The 26798-nt window shown below is 36.7% G+C and overlaps 1 protein-coding gene across 1 annotated transcript in view; it reads left to right on the forward strand.

Annotated features, from left to right (window-relative positions):
• Nucleotides 1-26536, forward strand: part of LOC308631641 (electrogenic sodium bicarbonate cotransporter 1-like) — a gene marked incomplete at both ends in the record, with an annotated part of 236068 nt that extends 209532 nt beyond the window's left edge. The window contains 4 exon segments of the mRNA XM_081263022.1: nt 16380-16537; nt 23102-23189; nt 25689-25843; nt 26479-26536. Of these exon segments, the coding sequence (XP_081119148.1) occupies nt 16380-16537; nt 23102-23189; nt 25689-25843; nt 26479-26536 (459 nt within the window).
• Between the last annotated feature and the right edge of the window lie 262 nt (nt 26537-26798).

Genomic DNA, 26798 nt, shown 5'->3' on the forward strand with positions numbered 1-26798 from the left:
TTATTATTATTTCTTTAAAACAATGAATGGTGGTACTGTATGTTTACAAGTTTTGGAACCAGTAAAGACCCTTTGCTTATTACCCAGGGCCTTTCTGCAGTTTACTACCGCCAAATGGAGCACCTTTCACAGAGCTCTCAGATCTCCACTTGTCCTTATGCAGGGTGTAATGATGCCACAGCATAGGTGTGACCACCTGGGTTTCATGTGTTAAACAAATGTTTACTGAACACTTACTGTAAAGCTGTGACTTTATAAGGTATCAGGGAAACAAAGTTGAGTAATGTGTGGTTCCTTTTTATAGGATACTTTAGAGCCCTCTTTAAAGTACTTGTAGTCTAGTAAGAGTCATAGGGGAGTCAATCAATGACTGCATTGTGCTAAGTGTAATCACACCTGAAAGGCTAAAGAAAGTCAAGGAATGTGGGGCAAGTCAGGGTCAGGCCTTCCCATAAGGCCTGGTTGGATTATGGAGGCATAAGTGGAATCTAAGCATCAAAGGGGCAGGTTAGGGAGAAGGGCATGGCATGCAGGTAGAGAAAATTTCCCATCAGATAGAAAAATGAAGACTTCTGGTCTCCTTCCTTGAGGCATAGAGCAAATAACCTGTATTTACATACAGTGGAGTTCATGACACAATGAAGATCCAGAACTTTTAAAAAAAATTTCCTAATTCAGCTAGCACCTAGAGTCTGCAGGTTCTTGTTTTTCCTAATGTTATGGTTTGGATGTGTGGTATCCCCCAAAAGCTCATATGTGAGATAATGTAAGAACATTCAGAGATGAGTGGCTCTCATAACCCAGTCAGTGAATTAATCCCATTAATGGGGATTAACTGAATGGTAACTGAATTCAGGTAGGATGTGGCTGGTGGAGGTGGGTCATTAGGGGCGTTCTTTTGGGGTATATATATATATTTTTTTTTTTAAACAACAAAATTGTATATATTGACAACAGGCTGCTTTTATACAGCTATAAAACATCAAATTACATGAATAAACACCAAACAAATTTGTTATTTCTATACAAATATGAGACTATTGCTACAGATAATTTTATTTTGGAAAATACCAAATTGGTAAAGTGCTGTTCCCTAAGCTTTACATTTAACTAAGTTTAACTTTTAAAGTACAATTTAAAATCCATAGTGTACGGGTAACACTAATCACAGGTCTGTAGGGGTTAGCAGTACTAGCAAAAATCAAAGGACAGCCTTAAATCTCTTATACATTTAGGAAATAGTGTTAATGATCAGAAACAGACTTAGTCAAAGCAAGCCACACTCTTCTATCATGATGTTCAGCCTCACCTTGAGCCTCAAGGAATAGAGCTGGCTGTCTATAGACTGAGACCTCTGAAACTGTGAGCCCCCAATTAAACTTTTCTTCCTCTAAAATTGTTGTTGTAAGGCCTTTTAATCACAGTAGTGAAAAGCCTGACTAAAACACTTAACATCCCTTTTCAAGTGCTGTTCTCTGTGTTTGGGTTTTCTTTTCTCTCTCAACCATTTTATTTTATGCAGTCAAATACTTTTAAATGTGCCCATGATAATTTTTAAAGGCTATTTGTACAGAGCCTAAATTAGTATTGATGCTTAACTCTGGTTTGCTCTATGAAAGCCCAGAGATTTCAGGACAAGAGTTTCTAAACTTGAGGTAGTAAAATTTGTTCATCAGCTATAACGGTTTTGCAGTGTAATGAAGTGGATAGAGCATTAGACACTGGAAAGTCTGGATTCCAGTCCTGGCCGAGCCATGTAGCTGTATGAAATTGGGGAAGACAAATATACTTTTCTTCATCAGTAAACAGCATAATAATGCATTTTCACAAGCTGGTTGTAATAATTCAATCAAAATACCATTTAAAAATACTAAAAAATTGTATTTGAAAAAACTTTTGAAAAATATTGACACATAAAATGTGACAGATTTTGACAAATTAATTTTTTAAACTAGGTCATTACTTGAAATGTCTTCGTGTTTAGGAAATCATAACCAACGGATTGTACATAATGTTATATTTAGTTTAATAGCCATTTGTAAATGTGCTGCTTTGCAGAATCATTTGCATTAATGGTGGTGAAATGTCTAAATTTGGAAAGAAAAATTAGAAAATCAAATTATCACCCTCGGGGACTGTTTTCATTTGAAGTTGTATTTTTTTAATGCAAAAACAGAAGTATAAAAGTGTTCAGAAAGTAAAAATGTAGCCACAGAGCCTTTTGGCACCTCGTCTAAATGACTTTGCACTCTTTCTGGAAATCTCAGACCACGTCATAAATGTTAAGTACTAATAACATTATGAGTGATTGTCAAAATTTTGGATTCTGGGGGCTGTCAAGCTCCTTTTAGGCTTCTTAGACATGGGACCAATGGTATTTAAAATTTAGCTACTGGAAATATTCCTCTAAATCACAGGTAGAAGATAAACTAAAGGGCAATCTGAGCTTTCATTAACAACCAAACAAAAAAATGTTTCTAGTAATTACTCCAATAGTTTTCTCTATCACACACACACACACACACACACACACACACACACACACAGTCCTGTCCCACAAATTAGCTTAAGAGATAAATAAAGAATATCCTTATTTTAACAGGAAAGTTTTAAGGTAATTTTTCTTATGTGGTCTTGAAATAAAAGGCAGTGCCTGTTAAGCAAAGAGAACTGTGATTCTTATCTCTTCCCTTTGTCTGCCCTTTCCCAGTTGAGTAACCATGTAATTTACAGTAAAGAGGTGAGATTTAGGAATGGAATGCTGGGGTGTGTTTCAGATGGTGTTTGTTCAGGCTATCCAGGAACACCCAAACCCTGTCCTTGGCACAAGAGACTCTCTAGAAGACCATCAGGGAAATGTGTGCCTGAAGAAACAAAGCTAAGGAGCTGAGGCTTCTTTGTCTTCAAACCCCAAAGCAGAGCCCTGGTGAGCCAGGCAGAGCCTTCTGCCTCATCTTGGTAGCTATAAGGAGACTAAAAGCAAAACAGATTCTACTAGGCCATCTGTTTGTATCTGAAGCCCAGACTGAATCATGGGCCTTCCTTCTTTAGTACAAAGAAAGGCTGGAATATGGCTTTCGTGAGAACTATTGTCCCAATACCTGAGGCAGAGCTGGTGTAGGCCTATTGAATAAGAATTTGCTTATTTCAAATCGGCCCTCTTCTTTCCTAGTCATGGGACAGGAGGGATGCTGGAATTAGGGGTGAATGGGAGATAGGATTAACCTTCAGATAACCATAGAAGCCAACTGGAGAAAATGCACTGGTCTTCAGCCATTCTAATGCTAGATTTGGGATTGTAGGTGTCCTTTAAACAGATACATGTAATTCTTAGTAGGTCAAATCTATTTCAAAATTGCTCCAAAGATTAGTTTTCACAAGGTGTCATTTGATGGCCTGCTTCTTCATCTCAGCCCTGTTGAAGTCTAATTTTAACCTGAGGAAAGTATACTTGTTTAGGTTATATTTATATTCAGTAGTGGATATGAGGGTTGTAAGAGGAGAAAGGATGCATAGGTCAGGGATCTTTTTTTTTTTTTCCCCATCACCTAAGACTTAGGCCAGGTTTGGTGAGAACTTTCAGGAACTTTCTCCCAGAGGCACAGTAATGCCTATGCTTTGAACTGAAGAGAAGAGGGCCAGTCAGTCCATGTTGGAGAAACTATAAATAAGCCAAGAGTAGCTCCGCATTTCTTTGTCTCTTACTAGATGTTTTACCTCTTGTTTCTTATAATCTTTATGAAAGTTTTTAAGTTAGGGCTGTGAAATATGGTTTTAGTTTCTCACTGCCTTTTATTTTTTTCAAGTGTTCCCTGCCAAAGGTATATCACATAATGTGCCAAATTTGCAGTGAAGTGGTTATTTATTAAGACACTCATTGTAGTTTTTTTTTTAAAGTAAAACATGGCATAAATACAAATCATAAGTTGACTTCATGCTGTTTCACCCTGAGAACACACCTGATGTGGTTTGAATGTTGCGGTCTCCTCCAAAGTTCATATTGAAATTTAATCTCTAATGCAACAGAGTGGGGCTATGGCTTTTGGAAGAACTCTACCCTCATGAATAGGATTAGCAACACTTATGAAAAGGTTTGTTGGAGGAAATTTGCCCCTTTTTGCCCTTCCACCTTCTGTCACATAAAGACACAGTGTTCCTCCTTTCCAGAGGATGCAACGTTCAAAATTTAAGCACAGCCCTTCATAGATGCTCATGGCTTGATCTTGGGCTTCCCAACATCCAGAACTATGTGAAAGAAGTTTCTATTCTTTATAAATTACCCAGGCTCAGAGACATTTTGTTATAGCACCACCAATGAACCAAGACAACGTCTGTATAATTGTCACTCAGTTTATGAAATAGTATTTATTTTCTATTGCATTGATTTCTTCTTTTATTTTTGTTATTTCTCCATCTGTCTTCTTTGAGTTTTGTTTGTTTTATTCATATTTCTTATTGTATAGTTATATCATTGAACTTTTTTATATTTAATTTTTGGTTATAGGTGGACACATACTTTTTTAATTTTTATGTGGTGCTGAGGATCAAACCCAGTGCCTCATGCATGCTAGGCAAGTGCTTTACCTCTGAGCCACAACCCCGGCCTATATCATTGAACTTTAATCTTTCTTCTTTTGTAATGTTTGCAGTTAAGGCCATGAATTTACTGAACACACATGGTTAGTTGCATTCCACAAGAGTTAATACGTCATATTTTCAGATTATGAGTAATATTGACTTTAACAGTTCAAGGATACATATTTTAATCTCTAAGACAATTTTTTTAGCATTTCAAATGTATTTTTAAAAACCCAACCCAATAATTATGGACTATTTTACTTTTTAAATAGATTCTACTAAAATCTTATGTTTTATAGTCAATTTTTTAAAAATGAAGTTACTTCAAAGACTGGTAACTTCAATGTGTAGCTCTTCTTTAGGGTTTTTTTCTGATTTCTATTAGTTATTTTTTTTTCTTGAGCTCCAGGTTTTCTTGTTATCTACTAGTATGCCTGGTAATTTCTGATTAAATGTCAGATGTAATATATGTAAAGTGGAGATAATTTGATGCTGTAATGATGTTAGCTTCCTTCAGAGATTTTTTTCTTTTTGCCTGATATTTAGGCTGCGGGTAGGTCATCTAAATATTCAGTCTGGAATTGAGCTGAAAAGAAGCTAGGTTTCAGTTTTTTTTTTTTTTTGTAATTTACCAAATGTATATCTCCAGGCCTACAACCACCCATACAGAATCTAAATCCTGAGATTCAGATAGGTTCAGATGTAAAAATTATGATATAGAAATATGAAATGACCTTTCAATCTCCTAACCAGCTACATGGATGAACATGTCAGGCCGGCCGGCCTGCCTGTCTCTCTCTCTCTCTCTCTCTCTCTCTCTCTCTCTCTCTCTCCATTCAATTGTCTTGCTTCAAGAGAAATTTAAATTACTTCTTGTGTTCAGGCACTATAACCCTCCCAGTAGACAAAAAACCCATTGAATTTGTCAAACTCTTAGTTCATCAAATTGGGTATTTTTCCTGAGATGTAGAGAAAGAGAATATGCAGAAGCAGAAACCTAGTAAGGTGAGAGGACATCATAGCAGTGTGTGTAGAGTAAATGAATAAATGCATACTCAAGAGAGAGCATAAATAATTTAAAGTCTGTTTGATTATGCTTTTTGAGTTCCTTGAATGTTAAATTTTTACAGAATATGATTTTCCTCTAATGCTATATTTTGGGCTCTGCTGAAGAGCTGATCTCAATGAGATTATAAATGTAGGCTATCTATATAATTTTTGTTCTGGACCAAGATACTTTTGAAAATCAAAGAGGGAGTACTCATGATGTTGGCAGGACAATAGGGTAAATTGAAGCTGTCATGAGTAAGCTAGTAGGCATGGTGTCCCCCCCTTTTTTATTATTAACACAGATACCTCCTATTGTTGGAGGACATGGTACTAGGGTCACCTATAATGACTTTTAGCTTACCAGATGATTTTGTTTGAGAAAGAATATGAGCTGGCAATTCCCAAAGGGAGAAGAGAAAATAAACTAAGAAGAAGAAAAGAAGAAAGGAAAGAACATCAATAAGAACCCCAAGAATAATCTCTTTGCCCAGGAAAACAGGTGGATGTTAGCCTGTGGTCATGAGCAGGGTGCACTGAGACTGAGTAGATAAATTAGAAGATGAAAATTATTCTCATGGAGAGAAAACAAGAATGTATAGAGTGGAGTATCAATAGGTGTGAGCTTTATAAAGCATGAGAAAATACATTCAAGTTGAAATTATTTTTAAATATCACTTATAATAAGGGCATTGAATAGGATCATATTCTAACAAGTCAAACTCAATATTCAAACCATAAGTACTCATGCTTTATTATAAATGGAATTTTTTCTTACCATATTTCTATTAGTGCATTATGGTTGTACACAATGATGAGATTTGTTGTTACATATTTGTACATGCACATATATAAAAGTATAATTTGGCTAATATCACTCCCCAGCACTTTCCCTATCCCTTCCCATCTCATCCCTTGGTCCTTTTCCTCTACTGATCTCCCTTTGATGTCCATGATATTCTTGCCCTCTCACCTTTCTTTTCCTTTTTCCTTTCTAGCTTCCCATGTGAGAGAAACCAAACCCTTGACTTTTTAGGTTTGGCTTATTTTGTTAACATAATGGTCTCAAATTCCATCCATTTTCCTGAAAATAACATAATTTCATTTTTTGGTGTGGTTTAATAAAACTCCATTGTGTATCTATACCACAGTTACTTTATCCATTCATCCACTGGGGAACACCTAGACTGGTTCCATAATTTGGCTATGTGAATTGTGCTGCTATAAACATGGGTATGCATGTATTGCTATAGTACGACTTTAATTCTTAAGGATAAATACAAAGGGTGGTATAACTGGGCCATATGGTGGTTCCATGCCTAACCTTTTGAGGAAACTCCATACTGATTTCCATAGTGGTTGTACTAACTTACAGTCCCACCAACAGTGTAATAATGCTCCTTTTTTCTACATTCTCTCCATCACTTATTATTGTTTGTACTCTTTTTTTAAGAGAGAGAGAGAGAGAGAGAGAGAGATAGTTTTTAATATTTATTTTTCAGTCTTTGGTGGACACAACATCATTATTTTATTTTTATGTGGTGCTGAGGATCGAACCCAGCACCCCGCACATGCTAGGTGAGCGTGTTACCGCTTGAGCCACATCCCCAGCCCCTTGTTTGTACTCTTGATGGCTGACATTCTGATTGATGTGAGATGAAATCTTAGTGTAGTTTTGATTTGTATTTCCTTAATTGTTAATGATGGTGGACATTTTTCATATATTCCTTGGCCATTTGTATTTCTTTTGAGAAGTGTCTGTTTAATTCATTTGCTCATTTATTAATTGAGTTATTTTCTTTTTTGGTGTTAAGTTTTTTTAAAAATTCTTTTTTAAAAATATTTTTTAGTTGTACTTGGACACAATACCTTTATTTTATTTATTTTTTTTAATGTGGTGCTGAGGATTGAACCCAGCTCCTTGCATGTGCTAGTTGAGCACTCTGCCACTGAGCCACAACCCCAGCCATTAATTCTTTATATTAGATATTAATCCTCTGCCAGAAGAGTAGAAAGAATTTCCTTCCATTTTGTAGATTCTTTCTTCACATTCTTAATGTTTCATTTGCTGTGTAGAAGCTTTTTAACTTGTTGCCATCCATTTGTTCATTCACGATTGGCATTATTTCTGAGTTTTAGGGCTAGTGAGAAAGTGGTTGCCTGTGCCCATATGCTGGAGTGTTGACCCTATGTTTTCTCTTAGGAGTTGCTAGATGAAATTATTTTAATGTGTCAGATAATGACAGAGAACAGGAGGTAGGGTTTAAATACCTGCCTCGGGTCTGAGGAATGGGACAGCTTGGGTCTACAATGCTGTAGTTCTGAGGTTAATAGCAAAGAAGCTAGTGGGACATACTGTTAATCAAATGGTTAGAACAGCCGGTTGAAGTGTGATGGATCCCTTATGTGAAACCTTAAAATATGCAAACTGCTTTCATAGAGGAGGACAAGAGAACCTAAGATGTAAGTGGAGAGTGGAAGATTGACTTTTCAGTGAACTATATATGGCACATATCACTTATTCATCGTCAGACAGAACTGTCATCCCAAGTAATGTACCTCCTTTACAATCAGTCCATTTATTCTGCTTTATCCATTCAAAATTTCTAGTTTCTTGGTATAGTAATGTTGTGATCACTGGGTTATAGAAAACTATTCAGAAAGTAAAGAAGGATAAGAAATTATAGGAGTAAACGTTCATGGCAAAGGGCAAGAGCTTACTGTAGAAGAAAAAATAAAGTGTAAAAAGAATTTTTAAAAAATGCGCATCTGTATTTACAGAGCTCATGTTAAAACCTGGCAAAGACAGGAAAGGTCACAAAATTGTTGTGCTAGCCAAAATATCTTTTAACGATTATAGCTCCACAAGGCAGCCATTTGAAATCCATTTTTCTGAAATCAAGGTTGGCTAAAGAAATTTTTCTTCCTTGTGTGTGTTCTTAAAGTTGACCCTGCCTAAAATCCAGGCTGGGTATCCCTTGGAGAAACAACTAATGATCTATAAGAAAGGAATGTCAAACTTTATCTTTGGAATTCAATCCAGATGATTTTATTGGGTGATTTTCAACCCAATTTGAAAGCCTTAGGTTCTGTTCTTGTTTTCATTACCTTTTATTGCTCTTTGTAATTCCTAAGTTTATTCTTTACCTTTTTGTTTAATCTTTATTATTTTATTATTGTTCATACTTTATTGTGTAAGCCCAAGTTACTTTTCATATTTCTGTCATTACTTTTTCCTTCATCAGGTATTATTGGCTTCCTTAAAAAAGGTATCTGAATCAGTGTTTGAAGAGCCAAAATTATGGGAGAGATTTCGTTAACTTTGAGAAGAACCTTCCTTGAGCTCTTTTACTGGATGCAATTGCTGTTTCTGTGACCTCCCATCAAACAATGTACCTTTCATGGTGTTTGTTTCTTCTGTAAATTTCAGGAGAGCAGATCTGTCTTTTCTTTACAATGACTACAACCAGACCTTGAATTATAGTAGGCGCCCACATATTTTGAAGAGAATAAAATAGAATAGAAAGGGGATTAGATGAAAGATGAGAAAATTTCTATACAAAGCAGCATTTTCTAATCTGATTTCCTACCATAATGTGCCTGGTCTCTCAGTGGGAGATAAAGCATCTATAGGCATAAGGCATATTAAAGGCTCTGAGAAAGTCTATGGTGTGGAAACTTATTTTATTTAACCCGGTGTTCCTCAAATCCATTTGACAAATACACTTTTGTACCTGGGCTCTGCAGTGGACAGAAATACATTTCAAATTAATTTAAGCCCCAAAGGATTTAGTGGTTTATGTCAGTGGGAGGGATTCCTAGAGAAGATTCAGGATGTCAGAGACTGGGACTGAAGACTCATAAATCTCTTTCCATTCATTTTCTTTTTTGCTTTTTTATTTATTTTTTATTTTTTTTATTTTTTATTTTTAGAGAGAGAGAGTGAGAGAGGGAGAGAGAGAGAGAGAGAGAGAGAGAGAGAGAGAGAATTTTTTTTTAATATTTATTTTGTAGTTCTCGGCGGACACAACATCTTTGTTGGTATGTGGTGCTGAGGATCGAACCCGGGCCGCACGCATGCCAGGCGAGCACGCTACCGCTTGAGCCACATCCCCAGCCCTTTTTTGCTTTTTTAAAAAATATCTTTATTATTTTATTTATTTGTTTTTATGTGGTGCTGAGGATCGAACCCAGGGCCTCATGCACGTGCTAGGTGAGGGCGCTACCGCTGAGCCACAACCCCAACCCTTCTCTTTTGCTTTTGTTGGGTACTTACCTCATTCTATCCTAGTGTGGACAGTCCTGACACATGGCTTTTCAACATAGTGGGGAATAACCTCTGATGAAAGAAAGAATTCTTTTTTTAACCCACATAAGTCCCAGTTCTTCTAAAGGATATGGTCTTTGCGCAGGTCATGCATCCATCCTTTTGACCAATCACTCTTGTCAGGGGAGGAGTTTACCAAGAATGGCCATGTCTAGGCTTTTTGTTCACCTGTGTGGCCTGGGAGGGGAGAGGGTAGATGTGCAGAACTGACTGCTTGAAGAAGAGAGTTAGGAAAGCTTATTGGGAAGAGCAGAAATAATAACCTCCATTCCTTCAACAACTATTTGTTGAACCTTTCTCCTCAGGTACTCTTGTAGGCACTAGGAACATTGCACTGCACAAATTAGGTGGATATGTCTACCTCTGGTGAACTTATATTCTAATGGGGACATAGATTTAAAAAAAATTTTATTAACATATATGATATGTTTGATAGTGACAAATGCAAGGAACAAAAAATAAAGTGGAAAAGAGGAGTTAGAAGTGTCTGTGGAGAGAAGGGAGTTGAAATTTTAACTAGGGTGGCTAGGGAAAACCTCTCTGATAAGAAAGCGACTTTTAATTAAAGAGCAAAGGAAGTGCAATAGCAGGGTCAAATGGTGGTTCCATTCCTAGCTTTCCCAAGAATCTCCATACTGCTTTCCAAATTAGCCGCACCAATTTGCAGTCCCACCAACAATGTACAAGTGTACCCTTTTCTCCACATCCTCGCCAGCACTTGTTGTTGTTTGACTTCATAGTGGCTGCCAATCTTACTGAAGTGAGATGGTATCTTAGGGTGGTTTTGATTTGCATTTCTCTGACTGCTAGAGATAGTGAGCATTTTTTCATGTACTTGTTGATTGATTGTATATCCTCCTCTGAGAAGTGTCTGTTCAGGTCCTTGGCCCATTTGTTGATTGGGTTATTTGTTATCTTATTGTCTAATTTTTTGAGTTCTTTGTATACTCTGGATATTAGGGCTCTATCTGAAGTGTGAGGAGTAAAAATTTGTTCCCAGGATGTAGGCTCCCTATTTACCTCTCTTATTGTTTCTCTTGCTGAGAAAAAACTTTTTAGTTTAAGTAAGTCCCATTTGTTGATTCTTGTTATTAACTCTTGTGCTATGGGTGTCCTATTAAGGAATTTGGAGCCCGACCCCACAATATGTAGATCGGAGCCAACTTTTTCTTCTATCAGACGCAGAGTCTCTGATTTGATATCAAGCTCCTTGATCCATTTTGAGTTAACTTTTGTGCATGGCGAGAGAAAGGGATTCAGTTTCATTTTGTTGCATATGGATTTCCAGTTTTCCCAACACCATTTGTTGAAGATGCTATCCTTCCTCCATTGCATGCCCCTTTATCAAATATAAGATAGTTGTAACTTTGTGGATTAGTCTCTGTGTCCTCTATTCTATACCATTGGTCCACCCGCCTGTTTTGGTACCAGTACCATGCTGTTTTTGTCACTATTGCTCTGTAATATAGTTTGAAATCTGGTATCGCTATACCGCCTGATTCACACTTCCTGCTTAGAATTGCTTTTGCTATTCTGGGTCTTTTATTTTTCCATATGAATTTCATAATTGCTTTATCTATTTCTACAAGAAGTGCTGTTTAGATTTTGATTGGTATTGCATTAAACCTATAGAGAACTTTTGGTAATATCACCATTTTGATAATGTTAGTTCTGCCTATCCATGAACAGGGTATATTTTTCCATCTTCTAAGATCTTCTTCTACTTCTCTCTTTAGGGTTCTGTAGTTTTCATTGTATAAATCTTTCACCTCTTTTGTTAGGTTGATTCCCAAGTATTTTATTTTTTTTGAGGATGTTGTGAATGGAGTGTTTTTCATCATTTCCGTTTCAGAAGTTTTGTCGCTGATATACAGAAATGCCTTTGATTTATGCGTGTTGATTTTATATCCTGCCACTTTGCTGAATTCATTTATTAGTTCTAGTAGTTTCTTTGTAGACCCTTTTGGGTCTTCTAGGTATAGGAATGCTATTGCCCTTCTTGGACTATTCCCTGAAGACCTTAAAAGAGCATGCTACAGGGATACTGCCACATCGATGTTCATAGCAGCACAATTCACAATAGCTAGACCATGGAACCAACCCAGATGCCGTTCAATAGATGAATGGATAAAAAAAAATGTGGCATTTATACACTATGGAATATTACGCAGCACTAAAAAATGACAAAATCATGGAATTTGCAGGGAAATGGATGGCACTAGAGCAGATTATGCTTAGTGAAGCTAGCCAATCCCTAAAAAACAAATACCAAATGTCTTCTTTGATATAATGAGAGCAACTATGAACAGAGCAGGGAGGAAGAGCAGGAAGAAAAGATTAACATTAAACAGAGACAGGGAAAGGGAGAGAAAAGGGAAATTGCATGGAAATGAAGGGAGACCCTCATTGTTATACAAAATTACATATAAGAGGTTGTGAGGGGAATGGGAAAATAAACAAGGAGATAAATGAATTATAGTAGATGGGGTAGAGAGAGAAGATGTGAGGGAAGGGGAGGGGGGATAGTAGGGGATAGGAAAGGTAGCAGAATACAACAGTCACTAATATGCCATTATGTAAAAATGTGGATGTGTAACCGACGTGATTCTGTAATCTGCATTTGGGGTAAAATTGGGAGTTCATAACCCACTTCAATCTAATGTATGAAATATGATATGTCAAGAGCTTTGTAATGTTGTGAACAACCAATAAAAAAAATAAAGAATTAAAAAAAAGAGCAAAGGAAGTGAGGGAGGGGGCTTTGCAGACATTGCCTGCAGAGCAAACAGCAGGTGTAAAGGACCTGAGGTGAACCTGTCTGAGGGAGAACATGGGACCAGGGGTGGCCACAGGGAAGGCCAGGAGAGAGTGGTAGGAAATAAGTTCAGGGAGCAGTTGGCAGCTAGATAATGCTGGGATTTGGGGTTGTTGTAAAGAGCTTGGCTTCACTTAGGGAAACAGCAACCAGCTGGAGTTTTGAGCAGAGGAGTAACAGGGTCTGACTCTTGATTTTTCTGCTGTGGCTGCTTTGGTGAATACACAGCAGGGAGGGCAGGAGCAGGCTATCTAGTCAGGAAGCCAGGGCCATACTTCAGAGAATGTCTTGGACATGAACGAGGGTGGTAGCCATGAAGGTGTTGAAAAAGTTGGATTATAGGTACATTTGGAATGTAGATCCAACAGGTTTGCTGATGGAATGGGTGTGGGGTACCAGAGAAGGAAGAGTTGAAGATTACAGCAAGATTTTTGCCTTGAGCAATGGAAGAGTAGAGGTGCCATGCAAGGCAGGGAAGACTGCTGAAAAACTGGTTTTAGGGGACTGTCGAAAGGGCTTGTTTTGGATGAAATGAAGTTTGAAATGTGTATTAGAAATCCAGGTGGAGGTATTATATATAGGTCTGGAGCTTAAAGAAAAAGTATTGGCTAAAGATGTAAGTTTGATAAGTCCTCGGACTTCCTCACACTTTTGAGATCACCCAGGGAGCTTGTGTGTGGGGAAAAGATTCATTCAAAGAATTGGCATTTACATGGGTTTAAAAAAAATCTTTCTTTTATCAGAGGTTATTCCTCATCATGTTGAAAACTATTCAATTTATTCAGAATAAACTGTTCTTACCCTCATGAAACTGGGGGAGGGGAACTTATACCTTGCCGAAGTGTGATTCAGAAATGAGTAATTTTGAAAGTTCCCAAGGAAGTAGGATGAAATGGGAAGAAAGTCTTGTGCTGAACTCTGAAGAAGGTTTAGAAAAGGTAGAAATAGGGAAAGGACTTTTTTCTTTTCTTGTAATGAGTGTGAGAATCTAAGTATATAAGATGGAAGGAATTATGGTTGAATCACCTGCCTAACCAGGAGCAAGGAGTTTGCTGAAGAGAATGGGAGGTAAAACCAGAATAATGCACAGCTTTGTTTTCTGTATTGGTAAATGAGAGCAAGCACTCTCTGGAGAGAGTTTGAGGATTGTTATTTTGCATCTGTTTGGCCACCTGGCTGTACTCCACACTCTACTTAGTGTTCTGAAGAACAGTTCATTATTGTAATTTCCTTAGGTGATAATAACAATTTTGGCAACTTCATGATTTTAGACCACTCTCTTGTAAAATGTAAAGAAAATTTTTTAATATTAGCATTTCTTGGAGGATTAATGGTAAAAATTTTGGAAAATTCCATACTACTTAGGAGTAGTTATATTCCTAACCTCTAAGAATATATAACTTGTCTTTATTTATTGATTAGTGAATTGATTGGTTTCCACCAAATTCTTAGTCGTTTCTTGCTTTTTGTCTGATAGCTTTGTTCTTGCATGAAGTACCAAGTTAAAAACAAAATCGTATAAAAATGCTCCTGAGTGTGATGGAGTCCTCAGAGTAACTTTTCATGTCATTAATTTCCCCTAATTAAAAACTCTTAAGTGGTCGTTGAAAATAAAATGTTGGTATAAACTTTGTACTAATGGGCAAAATTGGATCAAGTGTGCCACTTTCCATCCCAGCAATAATCCATGGCACAAAATACTAAACGCACTGGTACTTTTGACTTGAGGAGTGGGGCATTTACATTGGACGATAAGTAAGTATAAGAAGTCTGTGTCTTTTGTGTGGTCTTGCAAAATTCTTATTCTTTTTCCCTCCTGCAATTTTGAATTGTTTTCTTTGAGTTTTGTGGAAGAGATGATGCCTGTCAGATAAGCTTTCAATGTGACTGTGTTAAGCAGCCTTCACTCTCCAAGAAAACGGCTTTACACCTTCTCTTCTCTCCTCAACCCCCACATGCCTCCCTCCTCCTCACCATCAGCTCACTTGTATTTCATTGCAAAAATATGAGTCCTCAGAAGCCCTCATTGCCACTCTACCAACTCTCCCAGATCACCCACCTTTGAACCCAGAGAGTCTGCCTTCCCTGGTAGGATCGATAAGCTCTTTTCCTCTCTAAAACTGGCACTCCTACCTGGGATGTGGATATCATCCCTTCACTATAGATCCAGGTTGCTTGAGCTGCTTTTCTAATTATTCCCTATCCTTCCTGCAGCATTAGTCTGTCTCTACTAGATCATTCTGTTCACATTCCAAAATGCTGTCACATCTCTATTAAAACAAATCCCCAGTGTTATGCCGTCTTCACTTCCCTCTCCACTTTTCATCTTTTCTTGGTAGCTGTATTTCTCAAAATAATTACCTCTACTCCCTGTTTCTCCTTCTTTTCTTGTCGTTGTTCATGTGGCACTTGGGTGTCCATAGTAACAGCTCTGGTCAAGATTCACCAGCACTACCATCTTGCCAGACTCACTGGACCTTTCATAGTTCTCATCTTATTTGGGCTTTAGGCAGCCTAGGACTCAACTGATACTCTTTCCTTATTGAGCCCTTGTGTCACCTGGCTATGAGTAAAGTCTGGTTTTCCTCTCTTTATTTGTTGCTTCTTTTCAATGTCCTCTGCCGATGCCGCCTTTTATTCCTATGAAAGGTAGAGTGGCCCCAGAGTAGAGATCTTACCCCTTTTCTCTCTATACTTACACTCAGGGCTATGTCACCTGTCCAGTGGCCTTGAATACTGTTGACCTGGTTATGTCTCTCAAATTTATGTCTTCTGGCTCCACCTTTTAACTGGGGCTCTTCGTAAGCATCTCCCACATGAAACTTCTAAGCCTCCTTACTTTGGCCTTCAAGGTCTTTATGGACTGGTCCCCTTTACCCATCCAGCTTCATCTGTGGCTATTTTTGCCACTTTCCTCCTTTAGCTCCCAACACATCTGACTTCTTACTACTCTGCAAACCTCCTTCGTGTTCCAGAGGCTTTGCCCTTGCCTTTCTCTTTGCTAAGAATGCTCTTCATTCAGGTCCGTGCATGGCTTGTACCCTGGGTGCCAGTGTAAAAAAAAAAAAAAATATATATATATATATATATATATATATATATATATATATATATATATATATATATATATATTTCTTCAGAGGTCTTCCCTGACCATCTTGTTTAAAATAGTACCTGTTTAAAAATAGTACCCTCTTATCTGTTTCATTTTTCCTTCTCAGTACTTATCACTACTTTAAATCATGTGTTATTTCCTCCTGTGGCAAGGTGAACCTAAGCAGAGCTCATAGTTAGCCTGTCCCTTCCTGTATCCCTCAGACTTAGAGTATTGCTTTGCTCATAAGTTTTCATGAGTGAATGACTAAAGAAATGAATGGATATATATATATTTTATATATAAACCATGTTATTATACCTTCATCATGTTTTAAATCAAGGTACAGCTAAGTGTTTATTTTAATAGAATGGTTAAATACAACATAAAAGTGGCTGTTTAGGGACTGTTGCATGAAGACCCCATAAAGGGACATCCTGTGAGTGATGCGTATAGTATCTCTTCTTGTTTCCCTTTTTTGGAAATAAAATGGTTTTTGTTTGGTTCTTCCCATGCAGCTGAAGAATAAGTTCATGAAAAAACTGCCACGTGATGCAGAAGCTTCCAATGTGCTCGTTGGGGAAGTTGACTTCTTGGATACTCCTTTTGTTGCCTTTGTTCGACTACAGCAGGCTGTCATGCTGGGTGCCCTCACTGAGGTCCCTGTGCCCACAAGGTAGGCTGCTCTTTCCCACCTGCTGGGGTCTGCGATGCGCTTATTGGGAAATGGGCTCCCTTCTAGGCTAGAGGATCAGAATGAGGATATATCCAGTACATTCAAGAGGTTTAATTTGAAATAATGGCTAAGTCTCATTTTTATGCTATCAAATGACTAGGCACTTGTATAGTTATGACAACAGTTAATAATAATTATAATGATCTTTTGGGTGAAGGACTACTTTCTTCTTATAGATTATTCTACTCAATCTTTCCAATAATCTTTTAACATACAAACTACAGTGTTCAGATTTTACAGATGCAGAAACTAAGTCTTAAGAATTCAATGTGTACAAAGTTATACAATTAGTAAATGGTCATAGTTGCTTTCATTTGTTCTACGTCATCAGAAAATTGGTAGTGAGTTCATATATATACACACGTATACATAAATATAGGTATACATACAGATTTGTAAAATTCTTTTGGCTTTATACCCAAATTTGTATACTTTACAGTGACATATATCATGCCACATAAAATTTTGCTTTAAAAGAAGGGTGCCACTGTTGTTAAATCATGTTAAATCATCACACTGCACAGTACCTCACAAGTCATCCTCTTCAGCTCCCTCTGAAGCTGAGCTCAATAAAGTTAGGTAGCTTGATTTACAAAGTACAATTAGTTGAGTAGAAGTTAATGCTTCACTAAAATAATGCTGAGGAAGAGTTTAAAGAGATACTTGTATCTTTAGGTTGACATCAGGAAATTATCATATGAAAGAATTGAAGGGTGCTTTCTGTGGATTCCAGCACAAGAGGTGAACATTGCTCTCCTCGTTTTCCCCATGTGAACAGGAAGGAAGGGCTATGAATCCTCCTCAAGAAACGCAGGTGGTGTGAGCATGATTAACCAACAGTGACAAGAGGCCAAGATTTATTTTGAGCCAAGTTAGGAGGAATATTAGGAGAAAATTTCCTTAAGGCTTCTCAATTCAAGACATTCTTCCTTATTATATGTTTTTTTTTCTCAGTTTTGAATTTCTTAAAGACACTTAAAATAGGAATAATACACAGGCAGTCATTGGACAAATAATATGGACAAATAACAGGAGAAAGGAGATGATCAGTTTATTCGATTACTGGGATTATTGCGATTTGTTTTCTGTAACTTAGCTTTTTACTTTAAAACATTCCAGCAGAGCTTTGCAGTTCTATCTGAGCAATCATCTGGCAAACTGCTGACTCAGACCATGGCTGAAGTCCAGATTGGTGCCCCAATGGCTTTATTTATGTCTCTTTGGACTAACTTTACTGGGGCTTGAAAGAAAAAAAAAAAAACATGCCAAGAAGTGTTAAAGAAAACTGCTCTTCCCTTTTTATTTTTATTACTATTTTCTTTAAAAGCTACAAATAAAAAAAGTTAAAAGGCTTTTTATTTAACAATAATATGCATGCATTGAGTAGCAAATCATGACAATTTTTGTATCCCTTTTATCATCTGCTCCTGTCTGGCTCATTCTTTTTTTCTTTTGTACTGGAGGGAGGAAGTATTAGTCTAGAAGTGAAATACAGCATCATTTGAAATAACAAGAGGAGCCAAGCAATTCAAGGGAATGTAATTCAATAATATCATAAAACTATTTCAGAGCAATAATCTGAATAATATATCCTTGCATGTTAACATTTTTCCAGGAAACTATTTTATCCATTTGCTATCCTCCAAACCAATACAAGCTCTAATCACTGAGTGGGGAGTCTCATTAGCTTTTTTGGATGTGAGTAATGTGAGGCCATTTACAATGGCTTCATCCTGTGAAATCCAATCAAGGAAATCCCACAAGAAATGTGGCAGTCATTGTGGAGGACCGTGTCTGCATTCCATGATGTGCTTTAATGTGCATGTGCTGTTCTATAGCAGGAAGACTTGAAAGACCTGTTTTGGTGCATGTGTTTTTTGTGGTCTTTTTTTTTTAAAGGTGGAAGAAAATTATACAATTATTATTATTACTACTATTCCTTATAATCTTACTACTATGCACCTTTACAGAAGTATGGCCCTAGCAACTCCCCTTCCTTGTATAGAATTCACAAGTTTCTCTACTTACAATGTGACTATTTTTATAGGCACTTTGCTGTCATCTTTTATCTGTTCACAGAGGCAACCTCTCACTCATATTTATGAGTTATATATGGAATAAATGTTGTTATGACCATTTTATATTTAAGGGGTGCAGGCAAAGGGAAGATCCACTGTCAGCACTAGAAACAGAACTCTGGCCAAATTTTAGAGTCTAGGTAACCCTAGAGATACCTAGAGTGGGACAGAATAGAAAGTTTTAGGAACCGCCCATGAAAAATGAGAAGCCTTAGGTCAATTTATCCTTTTTAAAAAATATATTTTTTAGTTATAATGGACATAGTATCTTTATTTTGTCTATTTATTTTTATGTGGTATTGAGAATTGAACCCAGTACCTCACCTGTACGAGGCAGGTGCTCTGCCACAGAGCTACAACCCCAGCCCTAACTTATCTTTTTCTGATCTCTGCGTATTTAGGGTAAATGGTTATTCAATAAGCTTTTAGTTCTCTAAAATGTTAGAATGTTTGCCCTTTTAGCATGGCTATATTTATATATATATATATATATATATATATATATATATATATATATATATATATATATGTATGTATTATAAATAATTACTTACCTAAGAGAAAGAGTTTGTTCTTACAAACTCTTTTATACAAAAACTATTAGAGGGGCTGGGACAGAAATCTTGCTAATTCAGTTCTGTCTTGTCCGTCAGTCGAATTGCTAGCTTCTGAACTGCACATAATGTGGTTGGTTATGGTGGGTTTGTGGTCCCCATGAATCTATTGTGGAAGCTACAGTTTAGCCACATTTTCCAAAGTTGCTAAATATGAATAATGTGTTATTTGATTTTGAGAGAAGAGAGTAAAGGATTGGTACATGCTGAGTTTATTCTGGAAATAGCTGTGCTGTATCAGGAGGGGGATGTACATCCTTTCTGAAAAGATTAAGTGATTTAGGAAAGCTGGCTCCTTTTCTGATATTATGCTCTGTTTCTGCCTATAATTATTTTGAGAATGTGAGTATAGGCCATTGGTTCCAGACATGGATCATCTGGTACTTCTTTTTGTTGTGCAGAATGCTAGAGGCATCCTCCCCAGGCATAATTAGTTTCTTGAAAAAGCTCACAAAAGTAGAAAAGAGCCTCATGAACATTCTTAAGACAACTAGACACCATTAAGCATTCTAACTCTGACTTGTTGCTAGTGATGAGTGCATAAAAGAAACTCAGTGACATAAATTAATTTCTTTTCTCTGAGCTGTCAACATGGACTGTGTCCTTCCAGCCACACAAATGTGATGTTTACTCTAATTTGTTAATAAAGAAAAAAGCTTCTGGTTAAAAATAACATCTGTCCATTGACAAAAAAGAGTTTGGATCATGAAAAGTGTTTTCAGTACATTATAAAAGCTGAGCTTGGCAGGATGTACTTCAATCATAAAAGTTGTAACAGCTTTTGCTTCTTTGAGGGTTAAAGGGGAGAGGACATGTTTCAGGCAGAGGGAACATTGACTGGCTGGGTTGCTCTGAGTTAGTTCCCTCAGAACTCTTGGCTTCATGTCCATAATACAGTCTAGATTAAAGGCTGCTTAAGGGTCCTTATTCCTACAAATGAAATTATTCACTTGACATGATGTTCCCTACTGCTTTTGCATGCTCAGATTCCCTCTGTATATCACTTTTTAAAAATTAATTTTGTATATTTTAATTTGTTATACATGACAGTAGAATGTATTTTGACGCAGTGTACACAAGTGGAGCACAACTTCTTCCTCTGGCTGAATCCTTCTCTATATCATTTTAGGAGGGTACATTTACTGAATTGTTCCTGACTGGAGTTAGGTAAACAATGTTGCCATATTGTTTCTGTTTGGCACTTGATGATAGTTCATTAGTGAAGAAGTATCTTTTTTAACAACAAAATTATAATTACCTAGGAATAATACCTTTATTTCTAGGTCATGCTATAGTATCCATCATAGACACTGTTGATCTACTGTTTCCATTCATTCTTTGATATATTTTGTGGAGACCAAAGAGTAAAATTGTATGGAAAATATATGTTCCTCATCTCCTGGGTTTTTATACAGAGGCTTCATGACTCTATTAGTTCAGAGAGTAGTCACCCATCCTTGGCCAAAGTTTATGTTTATGTTTGAGGACTATTAGTGACTAAGTGTTTTTTCTCACTAACAAGACAGTAGGTTTTTTTTTTCCATCTAGTCAACCTGATAATTAACTTGTGTCAGTTGATACAGATTGATAGGAAAATGTGTATTTGTAAGCTACACTCCTTATGGGAGTGGTAGGAAGGGCCATAGAGTGGTTCTGGAAAGGTTTTGGGCATTATGCATTCCTGAAAAGTTAATATTTAGATACACTGAGATAATAAAAAATGGCGGGCAAAAGAAATCCATTATTTAAAAAAATGTCCTAAGTAAAGGACCCAACAAGGTAGTTTCTCTTGTGACACTGCACCTTCCCATTTTACCTAACACACTATTGTCTTACTTGACAGCTGGCCATTTGTAGATAGGCAAATTGAATTGGAAAAATGTAACCGGTACTAGCATTTCTCAGTGGTATTTGCATTTTGTTTTACTGGCAAAAAAAAATTTTTTTCAAGTGTTGCATTCAAACCAGGGATTAGTCCCTTTAGAAAGCAACATTTTACTGCTACCGCGTAGCACTTTATAATGCTGTATATGGTGGTACATAATTATGAAGTGGTCAGTGTCAAAGGAAGAAAAATTCTAGCATCAATTGAACTTCAGGGTTAGAGGTCTAAAGTTCAGTCCTGACAGTGGCTTCTTTCATGCCAAACAGACTTTCAAGCTGCTGATTGCTTTGCTTTTTCATTCACTGTGATCAGACTTGAAAGTGAGTGTTCCACTCCACTGCAGAACTGGTTTTCAAGCAAATAAGTACTGAATGGTTTTATTGTTATTCTAGTATAAAATCTGGGTATTCAAACTTTCAGATTACCACCGCCTTTTTTTACACTCTTAATTCCTGGTGTTTTTTTTCCCCCTATCTCCTTTGAATTGACTTTTATAATGAAATAAAGTAATTATATATCCAGGGGCATTTTGGAACAAGCCCTAACATTTTATAGAGTACTTGCTGTTGATCCTTTTTTATTTAAAGGGAGGTATAGAAGTATATTAGTAATAAATAGAATTTGGCAAAGTAATGTACAAAGCCATCCCTGGTACTTAAAATCTTACCTTTCTTGTCCCAAGCTAAGCATCCACAAGTTCTTTCCCAGGAGCAACCTGTGGAAGTTATTGTGGATAGTTTTTGTGTTTCACAACTCTGGTATGCCAATAGGGTTGGTGGTAATAACATAATTATGTGGTAAAAAGAATAGGATGCAAGAAGAGCTATATGTACACTTTATTTTGCTTTGCTTTTGTTTAATTTTGTTTTGTTTTTTTGATGCTGGGAATTGAACCCAGGGAATCATGCATGCTGAGTATGTCTTCTCCCTCTGAACTACATCCCTTGCCCCAGACATTTACTAAGCACAGACCTTGGGCTCATGTATCACCTCCTTCAGCCCCAGTTTCCTTGCCATCACATAGGAATAGAATACCTGTCCTTTTTGCAAGGGTTGCATGGAAATTAACAGAAAGTGATGAATGTGAAATCCTGCTTTGCAGGACTTTAAAAGCTGTCTAACCACATAATGCCATCATTTTGATTGTCCTCATTATCGCCCTGTTAGGTAAGACATGATCGATATCAAGGCTAAGATTTATCTAGTATCCCCTTTTGTGGCTTTTTTCCTTATTTATTTATCAGGTTCCCTCCTCCCCAGTGGAGACATACATCTTTGTCCTTGTTATCAGTGAGGGATTCCTTCCAATATGAAAAATGGGAATGAGCTCATTACTACATGTTTCAGGACTTATTTTCTCTGAAGCAGTGCTTTGTACAGTATCAAGAAAACAAGTTAGAAAGAAAATGGGAACACCCATAAAAAATTAAGTCTGTGAATGATAATTTATTTTGAATTTCCCTCATATTTCATTTTATTTTACATTGACGGTCAGCATATGGCTTACTTATAGAAATTTGGTTTCGGTTTTTGGAAAAGTCAGAGAAGTCCAAAGGTGTACTAAGTCTGTCTAGTTATTGGACTTAATGGATTTGCTTCAAAGATTCCAAAAGACAGTAGAAATGGAAAAAGAGCAAAACTTAAAACAGAAACATTGACTGTCTCATAAAGAATATAAATTGAACCTTTCCTGCTCAGAGAAAAAGCTTCTCAAGTTTTCATGGTAAACTTTTCTTTGCCTCCAAATAAACTGAACAGTGATTTGTGTTTCACATAGTGTGAAAGAGTATTTTCCACATCACCAAGTCTAGTCCTTCGTTTAGAGATCTAACCCTTTCGAAAATACGAACTGAGATAAACATTTCTTAGTCTCATGTATATTGATGAAATGTGTGTAACAGCATGTGCTTCTTTCCTTTTCCTTTAGGTTCTTGTTCATTCTCTTAGGTCCTAAGGGCAAAGCCAAGTCCTACCATGAGATTGGCAGAGCCATTGCCACCCTGATGTCTGATGAGGTAGGGAATTGGGAAGATAGGTTTTTTTGAATGACCTACTTGTGTTGTTTTCGTACTGTGACTCATCTGTGACAATTTATACAGTTTGAATTATGGGGTTACTAAGATCTTCATAGCATGAAGTACAATCATGTGTGGTAAATGCACTGATATTCCCTATGCATTAGTTTTCAAAAAAAGCAAGTCATGTACTTTGTTTTTGTACTGGATTATAAATTGTGTTGGAATAAAACATTTTCCTTTCTTTTTAAAAACATTTTCAATTCTTTTAAAATTTTTTTAATAGACCCATAATTGTGCCTCTATATGAGTTATAGTGTGATATTTCAATACAATTCTATACAATTTGGAATGTCTGAGACACAGTAGGGTAACCATAGCTAATAACAATTAATTGTATATTTCAAAATAGTTAGTAAAGAGGATTTTGAATGTTCCCAAGAGGAATAAAAGATAAATGTCTGAGGTGATAAATATGCAGTTCCCCTGATCTGATTATTACATATTTTCAACTTTGTCTCAACTTTAACTCTTAAAGTATTTAATATGTTAATTCTGGGAATTTAACTATTCATATTCTATACTATTTCCAGAATTATGTGTTTTATAAAATAATCTGTAATAAAATGGATAATGCATTCTTCTTAGGTATCAGAAAATACATGTTTCATGGTTTTCTTATTTTGTGGAAGGCAAGTTGCACATCTGAAATACATTAGCAACTGCAACTATAGAGTATCTAGTACTTTCCAGTTATGGTTTCATTACTCTCACAACAGCTTGAATGTTGCTACATGCATTTTAGATATGACAAAACCAAACCAGACTTGTGGTAAAAGAAACACTGTTAGAATATAAGATCATTAATTTCTGCTTCTGTGTCTTTCTGCTTTACTATTTTTTCAAATGTTTCACTTTTGCTTTATTGTTGAATTTGTCGGTTTTTCCATGTGTTAAGTGAGGAATAGGATGCTTGCTTGTTAGGGATAGAAATTCTGTGTGGTGATTGCTCAGGTGATTTCTACTGGGTCTGAGAACATTGAAGTATAGCAATGCTGGTTCTTTTTCTCCCCCTATTAAGGGGATGTATATTTCCCTCCTCACAGTGAGTTAATTTATTTTTGTATTTTTATACCTTCTTTTTTTAAGTTATTCATTTGAAGATGTGTCAATTAGGAAAGCTTTAGGCTGCAAGTGATGGGCTTATAGTAGCTTAAACAATCTGCAGATTATTTTCTTATATAACAAAGTTAGGAGGTAGATAGTAGCTGGGGTTGGTTTAGCTTAACTGTTTGCTAATTGATAGCTGCACACTTACTTACATGGTCTTAAGATGGCATTTTTTCCCCTCCTATCAAAATTGTAACTCTACAGTGTCTGCCTGCACTCAGCTTATCACCTCACTACATTTAAAGTAGGAAACAGTGATGGGGATAATGTGAGCCGTATCTGCCCCTTTTTGCAGGCTTACCCAAACAGCGTCATTCTCATGTCTCATTGGTTGGAACTGTTGCTCTCTATCTGCAGGGTTGGCTGGAAAGGTGACTCTCTGACTCTCCAGCCACAGTGATGGAGATGGCAAAAGAAAATGAGATTGAGGGTAGCAGTGTCTGCATTTTTATTGCCCTCCTCTCTACCCCACAACCCAAAGACCATTAAATGCTATTTGATTGACAACTTTAGAAAATTCTTTTTCAGGAGAAGTGATTTAGCAGAAATCTTTAAGAATGGGGAAGGTGATTGAACAGGGTGGCCATCTTCTTTTCTTGAGATTAAAGAATTTGACCCAGTTCAGGTTCAAGCATGAAAATCTTGCGAAGAACTTTCAGATCATCAGTTTGGTTAGAAGAATGGAATGGTTGACAAAAAGGCTTGTGTACTTTTTGGAAATCCTTCCTTTGGAAGTTCATATAAAAGACATGAACCTTTTGAATCCTTGGTGATTTAGATATTACCTTGCCAAAAAATGGACTTGTTTAAATACATTGACTTTGTGTTCTGACAGTATAACTAAGTTTTCTTTTTAAAATGGATCACATTATTTTTGTGCTTGACAACTGCAATGTTTGATTCTCAACCTGATCTTTACACTCACTTTAAATTTCTCCTTGAATTATCAGCAGTTGTTTGTCCCAGTAGTTTTTATTTCAGGGAATGACTTTTCAGTATATTTCTCCGAACTATTTTCATCTGGCTTCCATAGCAACTGTATCAGTAACAGTACTTTACCAAGGGGAGCTGAAAGGCATGTAATTTTACAGTATTGATAAAAAAAGAAACACTTAAAAATAGCCATTTACTCAGGCTTCTACATATATTCTTTAAGGTTATAATCTGAAAAACTTAAATATTTTGGAAATGGCTGAATAATACAAAATAGGAGAGCATGATTAGAGTAATATCATGGTGAATTTTGGATAGCTTTCTTCAGGCTAGATATGGTGTGAAGCTTGTAGAAAGCTCTTTGGTTGGATGAACACATCTCTTACCATTCTTTAGGTGTTCCATGACATTGCTTACAAAGCAAAAGATAGGCAGGACCTGATTGCTGGCATTGATGAGTTCCTAGATGAAGTCATTGTCCTTCCACCTGGAGAATGGGACCCAGCGATCAGGATAGAACCTCCTAAGAGCCTTCCTTCATCTGACAAAAGGTAAAATCTTAGGCAGTTGGAAATTTTAAGGTGCTAGAATACACCTGAGAAGGAGGTTATGTTTAGACAAGGAAGTGGGGTCAAGCTACTGTCTTAATATTTCTAGGTCCTCATGGGCATATTGCTTCCAAGGGATCAATTATGTGCCTTTGTTTCTTATTTCCTTGATGCTGTAAAATACATGTTAAATGTTTTGATGTTCTTTAGTGATTACAAATTGGCTCAGATCACAGTATTGGAATGCATCAGAGGCATTCTTTGGGGATGTTGTTTTGGGTATGTCTCCCTGTACATGTAGAAATATCAGTTTACTCAAGTCCTTTGCAGATTTAAGAGGTTAAGAAATTGGGTGAGGTAGTTGAAGAGAAACCATTTGTTGGAAATCTAATATTTCCCAGGTGAATTTCCCTCTTATAAGATATACAATTAATTCAGCTTTTCATTTCATCTAATCATTTGTCTTGGCTCTGACTGCAACGTGTCAATAATTATTTGTTAGGATAGCAGAAAGAAAGAATGTTCTTTCTTCCCAAACTTCATCTTTCCATTGGCCAGTGTATGCTATAGTGAGTGCTTCATTTTAGAAGCAAATGGATAAATACTAATGTTCGCTTGGGCTCTGTTTCCTTGCTTAGAAAGAATATGTACTCAGGTGGAGAGAATGTCCAGATGAACGGAGACACCCCCCCATGATGGAGGACACGGAGGAGGAGGGCATGGGGATTGTGAAGAACTGCAGCGAACTGGACGGTAACTGACGGATCCTTTTGCCATTCACCATAAGGTTTTCTTTAGATCTAAATTTCCCTTCATCTTTCTAAATTTACTTTCAGCATTTTATTCACTGGTTTGTTCATTTGTTCAGCCAACAAATATTTATAGTGCACCTATTAGTCACAGGCACTGGGGATATAACAGTGAATTAAAATCCCTGCCCTTGTGGGTCTTACTTTGT

The sequence above is a fragment of the Spermophilus citellus genome, assembly GCF_964194105.1.
Source record: "Spermophilus citellus genome assembly, chromosome: 12".
NCBI lineage: Eukaryota > Metazoa > Chordata > Mammalia > Rodentia > Sciuridae > Spermophilus > Spermophilus citellus.